The sequence below is a fragment of the Mustela nivalis genome (genome assembly GCF_964662115.1).
Source record: "Mustela nivalis genome assembly, chromosome: 1".
NCBI lineage: Eukaryota > Metazoa > Chordata > Mammalia > Carnivora > Mustelidae > Mustela > Mustela nivalis.
Window position 1 is genome coordinate 200,774,784 of NC_139020.1, and position 15,340 is coordinate 200,790,123.

Sequence of the window (15,340 nt, forward strand, 5' to 3'; positions counted from 1 at the left end):
CCTCTTCCTTTGCCACCAGCTTAGCCACATCCCTCTCATCCCACAAGCCCAGGCAGACCCCATCAAGCTGCAGAAGAACCGTTAGCACCTAAACATGTCAATTTCCCTTCCTGGCGCTGGGAGCTGTGCAAAAAGATGCACAAAAAAACCACATCCCAAACATCTCACAAGTTCCAGGGAGGTATAAATCTTAAGCTCAAATTCAAGCGACAGTTGCAGATTATTTTGACATGATGAACGATTTCAGTAAGTGCAGGGTAACTATTTAGCCATTTTAAACAAACATCTTTGCCTGTTGATATGCCGGAGATAGCAGCTAGGACATTATATTCCGTCCTGACGGATCGGCAGTGAGAGTAAACCGTTCTCATCATGAAGTTCCTGCTGAGTGTGGGGCTCCTTGGGTGGGGCCAGCTCTGCGGAAGGGTCGTCTGTCCTTCTGGGTCCTGGCATCTAACTGCTTGGACACAGGACCTGGCCCGGCCTCTTACTAACCATATACGCCTGGACACAATTCTTAAGCTCTTAGAGCCTCAACTCCTTCGTTTGCAAAATGAGCACTCACATTAGAGCTCACTCTGTGGGATGGTGATGGGATTTAGAAATACTTTTGCCAAATACAAGCATGGAGTCTCCACATACAGACCGCTCATTGGATGTTCGTTGTAATTGTGATGGAAGCATGCCCAATGCCTAGATTCTAGAAGCTTCTCAGGCAAGGCATTTTATGTGAATGTGAGCAATTACTTCTTCCCAGGTAGTAAGATGGGTGACTCCCTGCCATTGGTAAGACTTTCCCTTCAGCTCACCAGGATGTAAACAGACCTGGCTGAGCTGATGCCAGATGGACTTAGGGTGTCTAAACAGGTGTCCCTCCTCTGCCCGCAGGCTCTGAATCTGGTGGTGTGACAGTCCGGCACTGTGTCCCCATAGGGGACCCTATTAAGTGGGTTATATTGGTGGTGATGCCCAGCCACTGGTGTCAATCAGAAACTCTATGCACCTCCTAACAACAGCGGCACTTCCTCCCCTTCTGGTGACTTGACCTTGGCAGCTTCTTAGAGGGCAGCCCGGTGTAGGACCCGGGAGAGTGGCCAGTGCAAGGGTGCTGGGGTGAAACCAGAATGCCCCCTCTGCTTCTCGTGCTCAGCAAACATGGGGAAGTAAGGTCACAGCTCTGAGCTGCAAAGGGTTGCTGGAGTCCCATGAGTCAACACAGAAGGAAAGGCTTCGATAAGCAGTGAATAGGGCCAAGCCAGGGCAGGGAAGGCGTGGAAGAGCTAAGGAGGCCTCCATGCTTGCATAACCCTGAGAGTCAAGGCCCCAGGGAGTACCTCCCTCCCCCTCATCCCCACCCAGCCCTGGGCTTTACGCGATCAGCAATAATAACAGGTAACCTTGATCGCTACCTGGCACCGTTCTAAGTAGTTTCATAGGTGTTTACTCCTTTAGTCCTTACAACAATGCCAGTCTTATCCCCATTTGCAGGGGAGGGAAGTGATGCACAGAGAAGCTAAGGAATTTGCCCTAGGAGATACAGCTGGTGAGCAGTGCAGCCAGGAATTGATCCCAAGCAGGCAGATTCTAGAATCTAAGCTCTTAACTATTATGCAAAGCTGCTAAGTTATGCTGGTTCCTGGAGTAGGGAGCCAAACGCCATGGCCACGACCATGCCCCTTCCCAGCCCGCCCCCTGCCTCTGTCTCTAGCCTCTTCTACCACATGTTCCTTGCCTTCTAGCCAAAGCAACTCCATGGAGTGGCTCCACGGGGAGCCACTTTCATCAATACCTCTGTACTTTGCACCTGCTGTTCCCTCCACCTAGCCTTCCTAACACGCATCTCACTAGCCCCGGCTGGCAAACTCCTATCTGTTTTTCAAGACCCGTCTTAAGTTATGCCTCCTATGTGAAGCCTTCCTTGACCACCACCCCTAGACAGTTAATAGCGGACCCTCTGTGTCTTAGAGTACCTCAACCCTCCTTGGTGCCTTCAAGTCGCTGACTCTCAGGTGGCGTCTGGTGGGCAGACAGGCAAATGTACTACTCCGCTTACACAAGTACAGCAACCACTTCCCGCAGGGACTAAAAGCAGGAGAGCTCATACAAGCGTTGTGAGTGTCCCCCCAGGGTGGCTGTGACATTGACCGCTGAAGCACCGTCCCCTCTCGTGTCACTTCCTCGGGCTCTCATGGTCTGAGCATCCCATGCTCTGAAGGATCACCCAGAATTTAACAAAACGTATTTTTGCAAACCTGGCACCTAAAATCCAATCACTACTTTGGTGCTTAACCCGAAATGCAGGGATCCACTCCACGGATGAGCAACGGCAGCCTTGGCCGGTGGACTTGAGAGAGGGATGTTGACGTGCAGTGAGACCTCTTCCTAAGAAAGGACGGGGCTGTTTTGGCCAGGACTTCTTCCCCGTATAGATTTGCTTTGGAATCTGACTCCCACGCAGGCTGTGACTAGATCAGCCGCGCTGATTCACGATTATACCACTTGGCTTCTGCGTTCTGTCTCCCGAGACATCCTGGGCTCTCCTGCAGAGCATTATTCATCTTAATAAACGTCTCCTGGTGTCCAGGCTGGGCCCAGGTCCTGCTGGAAGCTGCTTGGTCTGTCTTTGGTGGATGGAGAGTGACTGGAAGCCAAGCCCCCCAGGGAACCACACCCAGAATCGAGGCAGCTGGTTCTGGCCCATCTAAGAATGTTTGAATCACGTGTGTCGGTCTTTTGAACTTTACTTGGCAAACCGGGGCCAGATAACTTCCCAGTGCGTGTCTGGTAAAATCCCCTTCTTTGAGTTTCTTTTCCTTGCATGTGCTTCCCTTGAAAAGAAATAGCATGACAGGGAGAAGAAATAATAGGGACGTGTGTAGGATATCCTGTGATCCGGTGATTAATGAATGGTGAATAATGAATGGTGATTAAAACAATTGGAAATTCCCGCCTGAGAAGCCACTGGTGAGGCAGAAACTAGCAAAGTTGTCCTAATAAGGAGAGGTCGGAAGGCAGGAGAGTGAAGAAGAGAAATGTGATTCATGAGCAGCAGCTCAGAGCCTGGGAGCCTGCCCGAGCCCACAGAGCCCAGGAGCCCACGCGCTGCTTCCGCGAGGCTTGGCTTGGATTTCTTTCCACCTGGAAGACCTCGAAATCACACTAGAATCTGGAGCGTTGTCTGAGTTTCTGTGAACCCGGGTAATTGATCTTCCAAAATATGACACCAGAGGAATACCAGACTCCTCGGGAGGCAAAAGCAAGAGATGCTGAAGGAGAAAACACCCAACCACTTTCTTTAACAGTGCATTTGTTAAGCTGACCCCGTGGGGGGTGGCTGTGGTGGTGGTGGGCGGCTGAGATTTATTCCAGTGTTGGGATTTCCAGTTTCAGGGTATGATTAATGATGGTGAGTGTAGAAGAGGAAAATGTGCAAGCAACATGTCTTTCTGACGCTCGGAGCCTCTGTGATGAGTTGTAAGTTATTTTACTCAAGCAATGAGGGTCTCTCTGCTACTGAGTGGTAGAGCTGGGGCAAGGTGGGGAAGGGGAGTCCAGAATCCAAGTATGTCCATGGTTGGATAATTAGCCTCTCACTCCCCAACTGACCCCTCTGCTAATCTATGCAAATATATGCATCATTGAGGATGAGGAGAGCAGTCCTATGCGAGATGTGTCCTTGACTGTGACCCCAGGAAACATCAGGCAAATCGATCTTTACTGATTTATAAAAGTTGCTGAGCCTGGGCTTTACTGCGCATGTGTTTTCTCTGGGTGATGTGCTGGGAAGAGAGTAGGGATTCTCCAGTCCCAGGTACTGAAGGAGAGCTATGAACCGTGGCTGGGCAGCGGAATGTGCTGGGCTGGCCGCCAGGAAGGCAGAACAAGAGGGAACACGGTGAGATGATAAAAGTACGCTCATCTGAAGTGAGCCGTTGCTCCCTTTCAACGGTTCATCTTCTTGATTTGCAAAACAAGTTAGAATGAAAATCTGGGTTATTTCGATCCAAAATAAAAAAATATAAATACCAGTTAACATTAGCGATGCGTGGAGGAAGGATTGGGGTGTTCAATAACGAGTTGGGACAGTTGGCTTTCCATATGGGAAAAAATAGTAAAAGTGAATCCCTACCTCCCAGCCCAGACAAAACAAAGTGTTTCAAATACAGATTCCCAGGTCCCAGGGTGGGCATTCCAGACCTCAGGACTTCATCGTTCTTGAAGCCCTCCAGAGACCATTTAGAAACGGGGGCACCTGGGTGGCTCAGTCAGTTGAGCATCTAACTCTTTATTTCAGCCCAGGGTCGTGGGATCAAGCCTCGTGTGGGGCTCTATGCTCAGTAGGGAATCTGCTTGGGATTCTCTCTCTCTCTCTCCTTCTGCCCCTCCCCTGCTCTCTCTCTTTCAAGCAAATAAATAAATAAATAAATCTTTAAAAAAACAAAAACAAAAACAAAAAGGATCCCCTGGTCTGGACTATTAACTACCTGGGGGCAGGGACTCCAGCGGTTTTTGCTGTTAAATCATTTGCACCAGGTCTGGTCCCCTAGAACATATTATGAACCCACTGTTTATGGAATGAATACAGGATTTCAAAGATTCTAAAACAAAAACTTTTTTTTCTAAAAAGGATCATCCATTTTTCTTTGCTGTAGAACAGATTGTCACATACCCAGAATTAGTTGTAGGTACCAACCTGCCTCCAAGCACGAGGGAAAAGCTGGGGGGAGGCATCGTGGCGAGATTAGTCTTGTTCCTGAAATCTCATTTAAAGATATTTGAAAATATTACCCATACCATGAGAGAAACAAGACCCACCCCAAAATATTATTAAACCATATTTTAACTATGCTCGTGACTACTCTTTGTTTCATTTATTAAGTGCCTGCTTTGTGCAGAAACACAATCTTCCTAAAAAAGTTTTTCCCTCTTTTTTGTTTATTAAGGCATAACTTACATATAATCAACTTCACCAATTTTAAGTGTGTAGGCGATGAATTTTGGCATCTGGGTATAATGTATAATCCCCTCCATGGTCAAGATTCAGAATGGTTCTCGGGTCCTACAAAGGCTCCAACCCCTGCCCCCACCTCCCTGGGCAGACAACTGCTGATCTGCTTAGGATCTAACACTTTATTAAAATAACAATAAGCAGGGGCACCTGGGAGGCTCAGGTCATGATCCCTGTGTCCTGGGATCAAGCCCCACATAGGGCTCCCAGCTCAGCCAAGAGTCTGCTTCTCCCTCTTCCTCTGCCTCTCCCCCTGCTTGTGCTCTCTCTGTCTCTCTGTCTCTCAAATGAATAAATAAAATCTTTAAAAAAAAAAAAACAAAAGAGTAGAGAAGAAACGGGCAACCTCACTAGCCCGGCTACAGTCCTGAGGCGATGCCACTTACTGTGACAGTGACCTAGCCCCGCCGGAGACCCGGAATTGGAGGCCATGAAGGCGCATACCACGCTTTCCAAAACTGGGTATTCCAAGAATTTTTTGCAGATAGCGTGGTAAGACCTTTTGATGATTGCAGGAAAAGAACACAAGGTTAACATACACCACTTGGATATCAGTCTGATAACTGGGTTTCTAAACACCAGGTCTAGCTTCATTTTAATCTGATGTCTTCAAGAACCCCTGGGCCTCCAGCACGTGCGCTCTCTCTCTCTCTGAAGATTTTACATGGCTACGCTGCTTGAAGATGAAGCACTGGAGTAAATAAGCTTTTGCCTCAGAGAGTGTCTTCTCTCTCTCTGAAACTGTTAATCAAGAAGCTCAGAGCCCCGGGTTCCCACCAAGATTGATTAGCCCAGACTGAAATCCGGGGGTGATGGTATGTCTGTGAGATACTTCCAAAGACAGCCAGGCAAGAATATGGAGATGAGAATTTTCACTGGAGCCCCTGAGAGGCTCCTGCCTTCTGCCTCCACATAGGCTTTCAGCACTGCCTAGATCCTGAACCTACCATGGAAAAAGGCAGGGCAATTCCTGTTGTCATAAGGTAGGCAGGTGCTCACATTCTGATCATGGGCAGCAAGAACAAATGAACACGTAACACAGTGGTCTCAGTCAAAGACCTCAACAGGGGCACCTGGGTGGCTCAGTGGTTAAGCGTCTGCCTCCGGCTCAGGTCATGATCCTGGGGTCCTGGGATCGAGCTCCACAATAGGCTCACTGCTCAGCGGGAAGCCTGCTTCTCCCTCCCCCACTCCCCCTGCTAGTGTTCCTTCTCTTGCTGTCTCACTATCAAATAAATAAATAAAATCTTAAAAAAAAAAAAAAGAATAGAGCAGGGAGGGACAAAAAGCAGAAAGACTGGGAATGGGAGGTGAAGGGAACAATTTAGGGAGCTGGTCAGGGAAGGCTGCTCTGAGGTGACCTTTCAGCTGAGACAGGAATACCAAAAAGAACCCAGCTGCTGCTAGAGAAAGAGCGTTTTTAGAAATCAGAACCAGCATGTGCAAAGGCCCTGGGGATGTGAAAGAGGGTAGTATATTCAAGAAGACAAAGGAGGCCCAAACACAGTAACCAAACCAGAGAGTGGGGGTACAAGCTGAAGTTGGAGAGATTTAGACATTTTGCTCCAAAAAATGCAAACTTAAGCCGACTTGAAAGCCAAGTTGGGAAGGCAGCTGAGCTGGGGCGCCAGCATTCCAAGCCATGTGTGGCGGCCGGGCTGTAGTCAGGAATGCTGACAAAGTGGCAAAGTCACTTCTTCCTTAGGTACCGATGATCAGATGATCATAGACTCGGAGCTGGCCAGAAACGTAGAATTATTCTAGCCCAACCCCCTCACTTTACAAATGAAGGAACAGAGGCTCAAAGAGGGTAAAGGTCTTCCTGATAAAACAGAGAAAATGTTTGCAGTTTATTATCACAGATTGAGGGTTCAATTTCCACTACTGTAAAAAGAGCTGCGGCTGGCCAGCCTAGAGCAGAGTGAACAAGGTAGGGGAGAGGTGCCAGAGGAGGTTGACAAAAGTCCCAACATGTGATCACACACAGCGGCTAGCCTAGGAAACACAGTGCACTCATACCTTCCTGTGGGAGGAAAAACACACAACTCTCATGGCAGCCAGCAGTTTTGATCAAATGAAAACACGTGGCTGGTCAAAAACTGGAAAGCAGGGGCGCCTGGGTGGCTCAGTGGGTTAAAGCCTCTGCCTTCAACTCAGGTCATGATCCCGGGGTCCTGGGATCGAGCCCCACATCGGGCTCTCTGCTCTGCAGGGAGCCTGCTTTCTCCTTTCTCTCTCTCTGCCTGCCTCTCTGCCTACTTGTGATCTCTGTCAAATAAATAAATAAAATCTTAAAAAAAAAAAACCAAAAAACTGGAAAGCAGAGGCACCTGGATGGCTCAGATGGTTAAGCGTCTGCCTTTGGCTCAGGTCATGATTCCAGGATCCTGGGATGGAGCCCCACTTCTGGCTCCCTGCTCACCGGGGAATCTGCATCTCCCTCTCGCTCTGCCTCTCCCCCTGCTTGTGCTCCCTCTGCCTCCTTCTCTCTCTGTGTCAAATGAATAAATAGAATCTTTAAAAATAAAAAAACTGGAAAGCACTCAAATGTCCCTCAACAAGTGTGTGGATAGATAAACAGGAGTTGATACAGGCAACAGAATATCACTCAGCAATAAAAAGAAACACATTATGAATCCCTGCGGGAACACAAACGCAGAGTAAACGCCGAAACACGTTGAGCAAAGTAACAAGGTACAAAAGAGAACATGCTGTAGGATTCTGTTTAAATGAAGGCCTGGATCAGGCAATGGAGAGTTCTCTGGGACCAGAAGCTGAGGTTGACTATAAAGGGACATTAAAGGAACATCTAGAAGGGATGAAGATTTTTTATACCTTGACTGTTGTGGTGGTCATGTGTACATATGTTTGTTAAAACACTTAAAATGAGTGGGCCCTTTTTAATGTATATAAATTATATCTCAATAAAGTTGATTTTAAAAAATACATTGTTAGGGTCACCTGGGTGGCCCAATTGGTTAAGCATCTGTCTTCAGCTCAGGTCATGAGCTCAGGGTCCTTGGATAGAGCCCCACATGGGACTCCCTGCTCAGTGGGGAGCCTGCTTCTCCCTCTTCCTTGGCCCCTCCCCCCTACTCATGCCAGCTCTCTCTCTCTCTCTCTCTCTCTCAAATAAATAAATAAAATCTTTTTGAAAAAATTTTCCCTGGCCTCCACTATTGCGTGTGTATATATACTGGGCCTGTGAAGCGCTCGGGTCGGGAGACAGCAGCTCTTTGCAAACAAAGACGTCCCCGGAGAGGAAGACAGTTTCTGTACGTGGACTTTGGTCTACAGTCAATATGGAGACAGGGTGTGGCAGTTCCTCTGATCACTATGTAATGCTGCACAGATGGGGTATGAACACATACTGCTCGAAACATCTAGGCTGTGGTCTAGTGTTTTTAAGTTTTAGAAAAATTCATCAAGCAAACGAGACGCGTGTCCATACCCCATCAGCAACCGGCATCTTCTTACTCATTGGTAAGGACATCACTGTCATGTTACATCACCCCCCGCACCCCTTCTCAGACCTGGAGGGAGGGAACAAAGATGTCAAAGAGAGCATACTTCCTGCACCATCGGAAGGGGACAGCAAAAATTTGGGAGACCTAAATAAATCATCCTGCTCACTCCATTTTTCTTTCCTCCTCCAGGAGTTTCTGAGATTGCCCTGCCACACGGAAGTGGCATTACGGTTTTCATAAAGCCTGGGACCTCACCCCTGGGACCCCCGCCACTGAAGCCCTGTTACATCAGTAGTTCTAAAAAACATAAAACCTCATTGACCATCAAATCTGGAGAAAAAGAGGTCTTTTTCTTCACCTGCCATGACCCAGAGAAGCACTTTGTCATTGCGATCCAGAAGAATATTGGTAAGTACACACTCACCAATGTTTGGCCTCCCTGCCACTGTTTTGGGGACGGGGGAAATGCCTCTAATGCTGAAACTCACACTTTTTAGCTGTAATGTGGCTGCTGGTGGTTCTCAGCCCTTTACACAGGTTACATTGTTGAAGCTCCAAAATAGCTCTAGGAGAAACTCACAAAGACAGTGACTTGCCTAAGATAGCATAGCTATTAAGTAGAAGCAGGGCAAGAACCCAAGTGCTCTGCAGAGCATTGTGCCACACTGTTTCTTGACAGAGCTATAGATCTTCCTTCAGGTCTGGAATGCTCCAGCAGATGTGCTAAGTTTAAAGTGTTTGAACTAAAGCTTGAAAGCTAATTTAATTCAGATTTAAACTAATTAAATTCTAAGCTAAAATTTTGCTGACAAGGAGCAGAAAGCAAGGGAGCGGGAAGGCAAAGAAATTGGAGGGACCCCTGGGTGGCCCATCAATGGAGTTCGAGACTCTTGATCTTGGGATTGTAGGGTCGAGTCCCACATTGGGTATAGAGGTTACTGTAAAAATCTTAAAAGAAAGAAAGGAAAGAAGGGAGGAAGGAAGGGAAAGAAATTGGACAGCTGGGTACATAAGGCTGGGGAGGTGGGTCCAAGAGGCACAGTGGGGAAAACAGCAGCTTTGAGGCTAAGGGAGCTGGGTCTGGCTTCAAGCTTCAGGCTTCTGATCATGTGAGCTCATCACGTGGCTTTAAATGAGTCACTTAACTGTTTTGTGATTTGGTGTTTTTTTCTATAAAATAAGAGTCAATGTACCAACCAGCAGGGCTCTTTTGAGGGTGAGATAAACTAATGGCCTAAAAATGTTTGACACACAAGGTAACAAACTGCAGCTATGTGGGACTCTTGTTATTCTTCATCATTTGAACTTGGGATGGGAAGGAGATTGACACAAGATATAAGCACCAGGCAGAGAGAATTAAATGTAGAACTTCCTAATTGCTTTAAGGTGGGCATGCCGACTAGTAGCCTAGATGTAGTAAGATCAAGGAGAACATGATTTGGGATCCCATCAAAGCCATACTCAGAAAATTTATTTTGCTTTTCATTGAAAATAAATAAATCAGACAATAGATAAGCAAGAAAAGGGAGTAAAATAAACCTTGGGAAGAAGTTCAGAAAACCGAAAGGAGGGCGTCTAGGTGGCTCCGTCCGTTAAGTGTCTGATCCTAGAGTCCTAGAGTCAGTCAGTTAAGTGTCTGATCCTAGATGCAGCCCCGTGGCAGGCTCCCTGCTCAGTGGGGAGCCTCAAATAAATAAAATCTTTAAAAAGAAAGACAGAGAAATTAAAGTACTTACCAGCAGCTTTAAATCTACATCTGGGGACGCCTGGGTGGCTCACCTGGTTGGATGACTGCCTTCGGCTCAGGTCATGATCCTGGAGTCCTGGGATCGAATCCCAGCATCGGGCTCCCAGCTCCACGGGAAGTCTGCATCTCTTTCTGACCTTCTCCTCACTCATGCTCTCTCTCACTGTCTCTCTCTCAAATAAATAAATAAATTCTTCTTAAAAAAATTTTTTTACGGGGCGCCTGGGTGGCTCAGTGGGTTAAGCCGCTGCCTTCAGCTCGGGTCATGATCTCAGGGTCCTGGGATTGAGTCCCGCATCGGGCTCTCTGCTCGGCGGGGAGCCTGCTTCCCTATCTCTCTGCCTGCCTCTCCATCTACTTGTGATTTCTCTCTGTCAAATAAATAAATAAAATTTTTTAAAAAATTGCTTTAAAAAATAAAATAAAAAATTTTTTTACATTTAAAAAAATTAAAAAAAAAAACTGCATCTGATAGGAGTGCCTGGGTGGCTCAGTGGTTAAAGCCTCTGCCTTCAGCTCAGGTCATGATCTCAGGGTCCTGCGATAGAACCCCGCATTGGGCTCTCTGCTCAGTAGGGAGCCTGCTTCCTCCTCTCTCTCTGCCTGTCCCTCTGCCTATTTGTGATCTCTCTCTCTCTGTCAAATAAATAAAGCCTTTAAAAAAAACAAAAACAACTGCATCTGATAACTAAAACTAAGGCACTGTTCTCTATAAAGACTAATTAAATAGACAAATCTCTGACTATTCCCCTGGAAAAAAAAGAAAGAGAACATACAGATACACAGTATTGAAAGGATAAATGTTGACTGAATGACATTTACAGAGACGATTTCTAAAATAGGCTATGCAAAACATTATGATAATAAGTGTGAAAATATGAATAAAAGGACTAATTTGGGGGACAAATGCAATGAACCAGATTGACTCCGATGAAGTTAGGAGATCTAAATAAATAAATAACCAAGGAGAAGTTTGGAAACCGTGTCCAAGACGGAAGAAAGCAGGGTTTGGGTCAGTTAGACATGGTTTCATAGAGAATCCTATAAAGTTTTAAGGAGAAGATAAGTTCTTATATTTAAACCATTCCAGAGGAGGGCTGGCAAATCTTTTCTGAGAAAGGCTGGATAGTAAATCTCAGATTGTCTCCAAACCAACTGCTTGAGCTCTGCTGTGACAGGAGGAAATAACCACAAATAAGGAAACATGGACAGTGATGTCCCACATGTTTATGCTTGGTGGCCAGGATTGGGCTGGGCTGGTCCCATGAACTGTGATTTGGTGACCCCTGTTCTAGAGCACAGAAAGAGGTGAATTTTCATAGTTGATGTAATAAGATTCTTACAAACCTAATATCAAAAGGTACCAGGGCGCTAAAACGAAGCAAAACACAAAACCCTCACTGTCTAAAGAGGGTTAAGAGATCCCATGAGAGCCCAGCAGGAGCCAATCCATGTGGCCCTGGGCACATTGGAGGTGTGGCTGGAACCCCCTGAGAGGAGTGGCTTTTTTTTTTTTCCCCAAGATTTTATTTATTCATTTGAGAGAGAGAGAGAGAGAGAGCATGAGCAGGGGGGAGGGGCAGAGGGAGAAGCAGACTCCCTGCTGACCTGGGAGCCGGGACGTGAGACTCAATCTCAGGACCCAGGGATCATGACCTGAGCTGAAGGCAGATGCTTAACCGACTGAGCCATCCAGGTGCCCCAGAGATGGCTTGATATAATGGAGTTTCACTGAGCTCCTGAAAATAGTTCCTGTCTTTACCTCTACACAGAATTTAGCTTTAGCTACCTTCGTTGCCTTTTCATCTCACCCCGTTTCATAGGTAAGGCAGCACGATGTGTTGGCAAAAACTCGGGTGGACCAAACACAAGCCTGGGCTTTCGTCCTGGGATTGCGTGCACTGCAAACAGGCTTGTCGCCCAGACTCCAGGACCGCCTTGCAAAACTGAAAGTTCAGGCAGGAATGACCTCGGAGGTCCTAGCCAGCTCTGAAATTCTCCTGTGATCCCACTTTGCGTTGGTGGTCCTTTCAGACACCCCACTGGAGCGGCACTAGGGGTGGGGAGACTTCCTGTTCCAGAGGCCAGAAGCCACTGCGCCTTTAGGATGCCCTGCACCAGACACAGCAAAGTCTCCCTTTTCTGAGTGGCTTCTATCACTTCTTCTACGGGCTCATTTTCTCCTTAAGAGTAATGTTTCTTGCTTCGTTTTAAAAGGCTGAGGAAACAAGATACATCAAAGGATGTCATTAGCTGTTTGCCTATTAAAAAAAAAAAAAAAAATTCAACAGCACTGGTCGTAAAACAGCAGCATGACAGCCCCGAGGCAGAATGATAACTGTGCCTCCGGGTTCCAGCCGTGAAGGGGGTTGTAAGTTCCGAGTACTCGGTATATTGATGGAAAAACCAGTCTTAAAAGGCTGAGCTCAGCACTGTGCCTTCACAACTATGAGACTGTGACTATCTCAGACCCAGGGGAACGTGGGTATCCCAGAGTCCAGGTTCCATTGCAAAGGGCCCCCCTCTGGCTTACTAAGTCTGGAAAACACAGTCGTTAGGAGATATCTTGTGTCTGGTTCTCTGGAAGCAGAGCCTGATGCGGGGATTCTTCAGTCATCTGTCCAGAGGGTGCCCTTGGAGCGAGGAAGCTGTGAGAACATAGAGCCAAGGGAGGAAGTAAATGAAGTGTGATTTTAGCTGAAGTGTAGCCACAGGCTGATGTGGGCATTGCCAGGCTGTGTCCCTTAAAACAAGGATGTCAGGGTTTTTCACCCCTACCTTGGGGAATAGTGATTGGCTGTGGGCTGCTACCTACCCTGGGAGGGGAAGAGATGCCGTTGGTCCCTTCAGTTGGGTCTCTGGCCCAAGGGGGTTCCCCGCAGCCCCCCCAGCTTCCCCTCCAGCACCCATATGGCCAAGAGATCATGCCTGTGCCTGGTAAGGGAGGCGAGGGCAGGCAGCATCTGCTCCAGGGGTCAGGAGAGGTCCTGTTGGTGACCAAACTTGCTTTTGTGACTGTGTTTCAGACTGCATGTCAGGCCCCTGTCCGTTTGGGGATGTCCAGCTTCAGCCCTCAATATCGACGCTGCCCACCCTCAACAGAACCTTCATCTGGGACGTCAAAGCTCACAAGAGCATTGGTCTAGAGCTGCAGTTCTCCATCCCTCGCCTGAGGCAGATTGGGCCCGGGGAGAGCTGTCCAGACGGAGTCACTCACTCCATCAGTGGCCGCATTGATGCCACCACAGTCAAGATCGGGACCTTCTGCAGCAACGGCACGGTGTCCCGCATCAAAATGCAAGAAGGGGTGAAAATGGCCTTACACTTGCCCTGGTTCCACAACCGGAACTTCTCCGGCTTCAGCATCGCAAACCGGTCTTCTATAAAACGTAAGCGCGCCCTCCATCTCTGCCGCCCCCCACTCCACACTCCCCCCGCCCGTCAGTTTGGCGCAGGCTGAAACCTACAAACCCCACCCCCTGTTCTAGGTCTGGAGCAGATGTCAGCACTATTGTATGATTCCCCCTGAATTCCTCCAAGGAAGATCCCACTCTTCTGGAAGTGGTGCAGATCCCCTGGTGTGAACCCAGCCTTCTCCATTAAGCAAACTGTGTGGCCACTCTCTTTCCTTGGTCTTTTGTGCCCCTGAGGTTTGTTTTCAAACAGGAACTGGGATGGATCTACAGACCTCCTCCCTCGATTACCTCATTGTTGATTCTTTTGTCCCATCTTCGAGCCCTTTCACATTTCCCGTAATTGTATCCTTGGTGTGCTGGAACCAGTTCATACCCGTTCATGACAGCTGGTGGTTGAACATTCAGGAATTTTGTGAGCTGACGCTAAACGAAGCCCATTCATAGAAATAAAACGGTATAAACTTACAGTGAGGATAACTTCATTTAGATGCTCAAAACTCATCGCCTCCTAATATTTTGCTGCATTTGACTGTTACCCATACCCTTGAGATTATTGATATCGATCATACCTCTGTGGCCAAAATGCCATACAGACGGGCAAACTACTGACTGTCTGCTCCAAACTCCACATTCATATCCTGTTGGTGGCTTGAAATCAGCCCTGGTGGGAGTATTCACAGCAAGGAAATGGGCAGACACTACAAATTAGGGCTTTGATTTTTCCTCCTGCTGGGTCGGTCCTTCAACATTTAGTCACCCACCCCAGATGTATCCTTATCTGGGAATAAGACCACACCCAGAGTTCAGTCGCTGAGGGTCGCTCTCACAGCTTCCTTACCCTGCTGCCTTTCCGGCAGGGTTAGGGTCTGGGACAGGGTCTAATCGCCTCCTGTTCTCGTTTGGGTCTGACTCCCGACAGGACTGTGCATCATAGAATCTGTGTTTGAGGGTGAAGGCTCGGCAACGCTGATGTCTGCCAACTACCCAGATGGCTTCCCCGAGGACGAGCTCATGACTTGGCAGTTTGTCATCCCCGCGCACCTGCGGGCGAGCGTCTCCTTCCTCCACTTCAACGTCTCCAACTGCGAGAAGAAGGAGGAGCGGGTTGAGTACTACATCCCAGGCTCCACCACCAACCCTGAGGTGTTCAGGCTGGAGGACAAGCAGCCCGGGAACATGGCCGGGAACTTCAACCTCTCTCTGCAGGGCTGTGACCAAGATGCCCAAAACCCAGGGGTCCTCCGGCTGCAGTTTCAAGTTTTGGTCCAACATCCACAAAATGAAAGCAGTAAGTGAGCTGCAATTTCCTTTCCCCGCTCCTCCTCCAGCTCCTTCTTTCGTTCCTGGATAGTCTACGTGGCGTGAGGTCCCTTTCCTATTTTTCTTCCGTGGCTTTGGGCACATTTGGACTCTGGACTTCAGAAGAGTTTCAGGAAGTGTGTTGCCAGGCAGTGAAACAGGCTCATGGGTGAATGCCCGGCATGGTCTCCATTTAACAAAGTAAGAAGCAAATGGGAAATTGCAGGCTATTTTTCTAAACAAAGGGGTTGGAAGGTTACTTTTACTTTCTTTTTTTTTTTTTTTTTTGGAGAGAGAGAGCATGAGCTGTGGGGAGATGGTCAGGATGAATGAGAAAATCTTAACCAGGTTCCACACCCAGCACAGAGCTTGATGTGGGGCTCCATCTCATGACCTGAGTGAA

General features: G+C 47.8%; 1 protein-coding gene across 2 annotated transcripts in view; it reads left to right on the forward strand.

Moving 5' to 3' along the window:
• CDCP1 (CUB domain containing protein 1) overlaps positions 1 to 15,340 on the forward strand; it is a 58,813-nt gene that overhangs the window by 21,463 nt on the left and 22,010 nt on the right. For both annotated transcript variants that reach the window (XM_082705823.1, XM_082705822.1), the window contains exons 2-4: positions 8,665 to 8,883; positions 13,249 to 13,611; positions 14,558 to 14,926. In XM_082705823.1, coding sequence (XP_082561949.1) covers positions 8,665 to 8,883; positions 13,249 to 13,611; positions 14,558 to 14,926 — 951 coding nt within the window. The remainder of the gene's footprint in view (positions 1 to 8,664; positions 8,884 to 13,248; positions 13,612 to 14,557; positions 14,927 to 15,340) is intronic.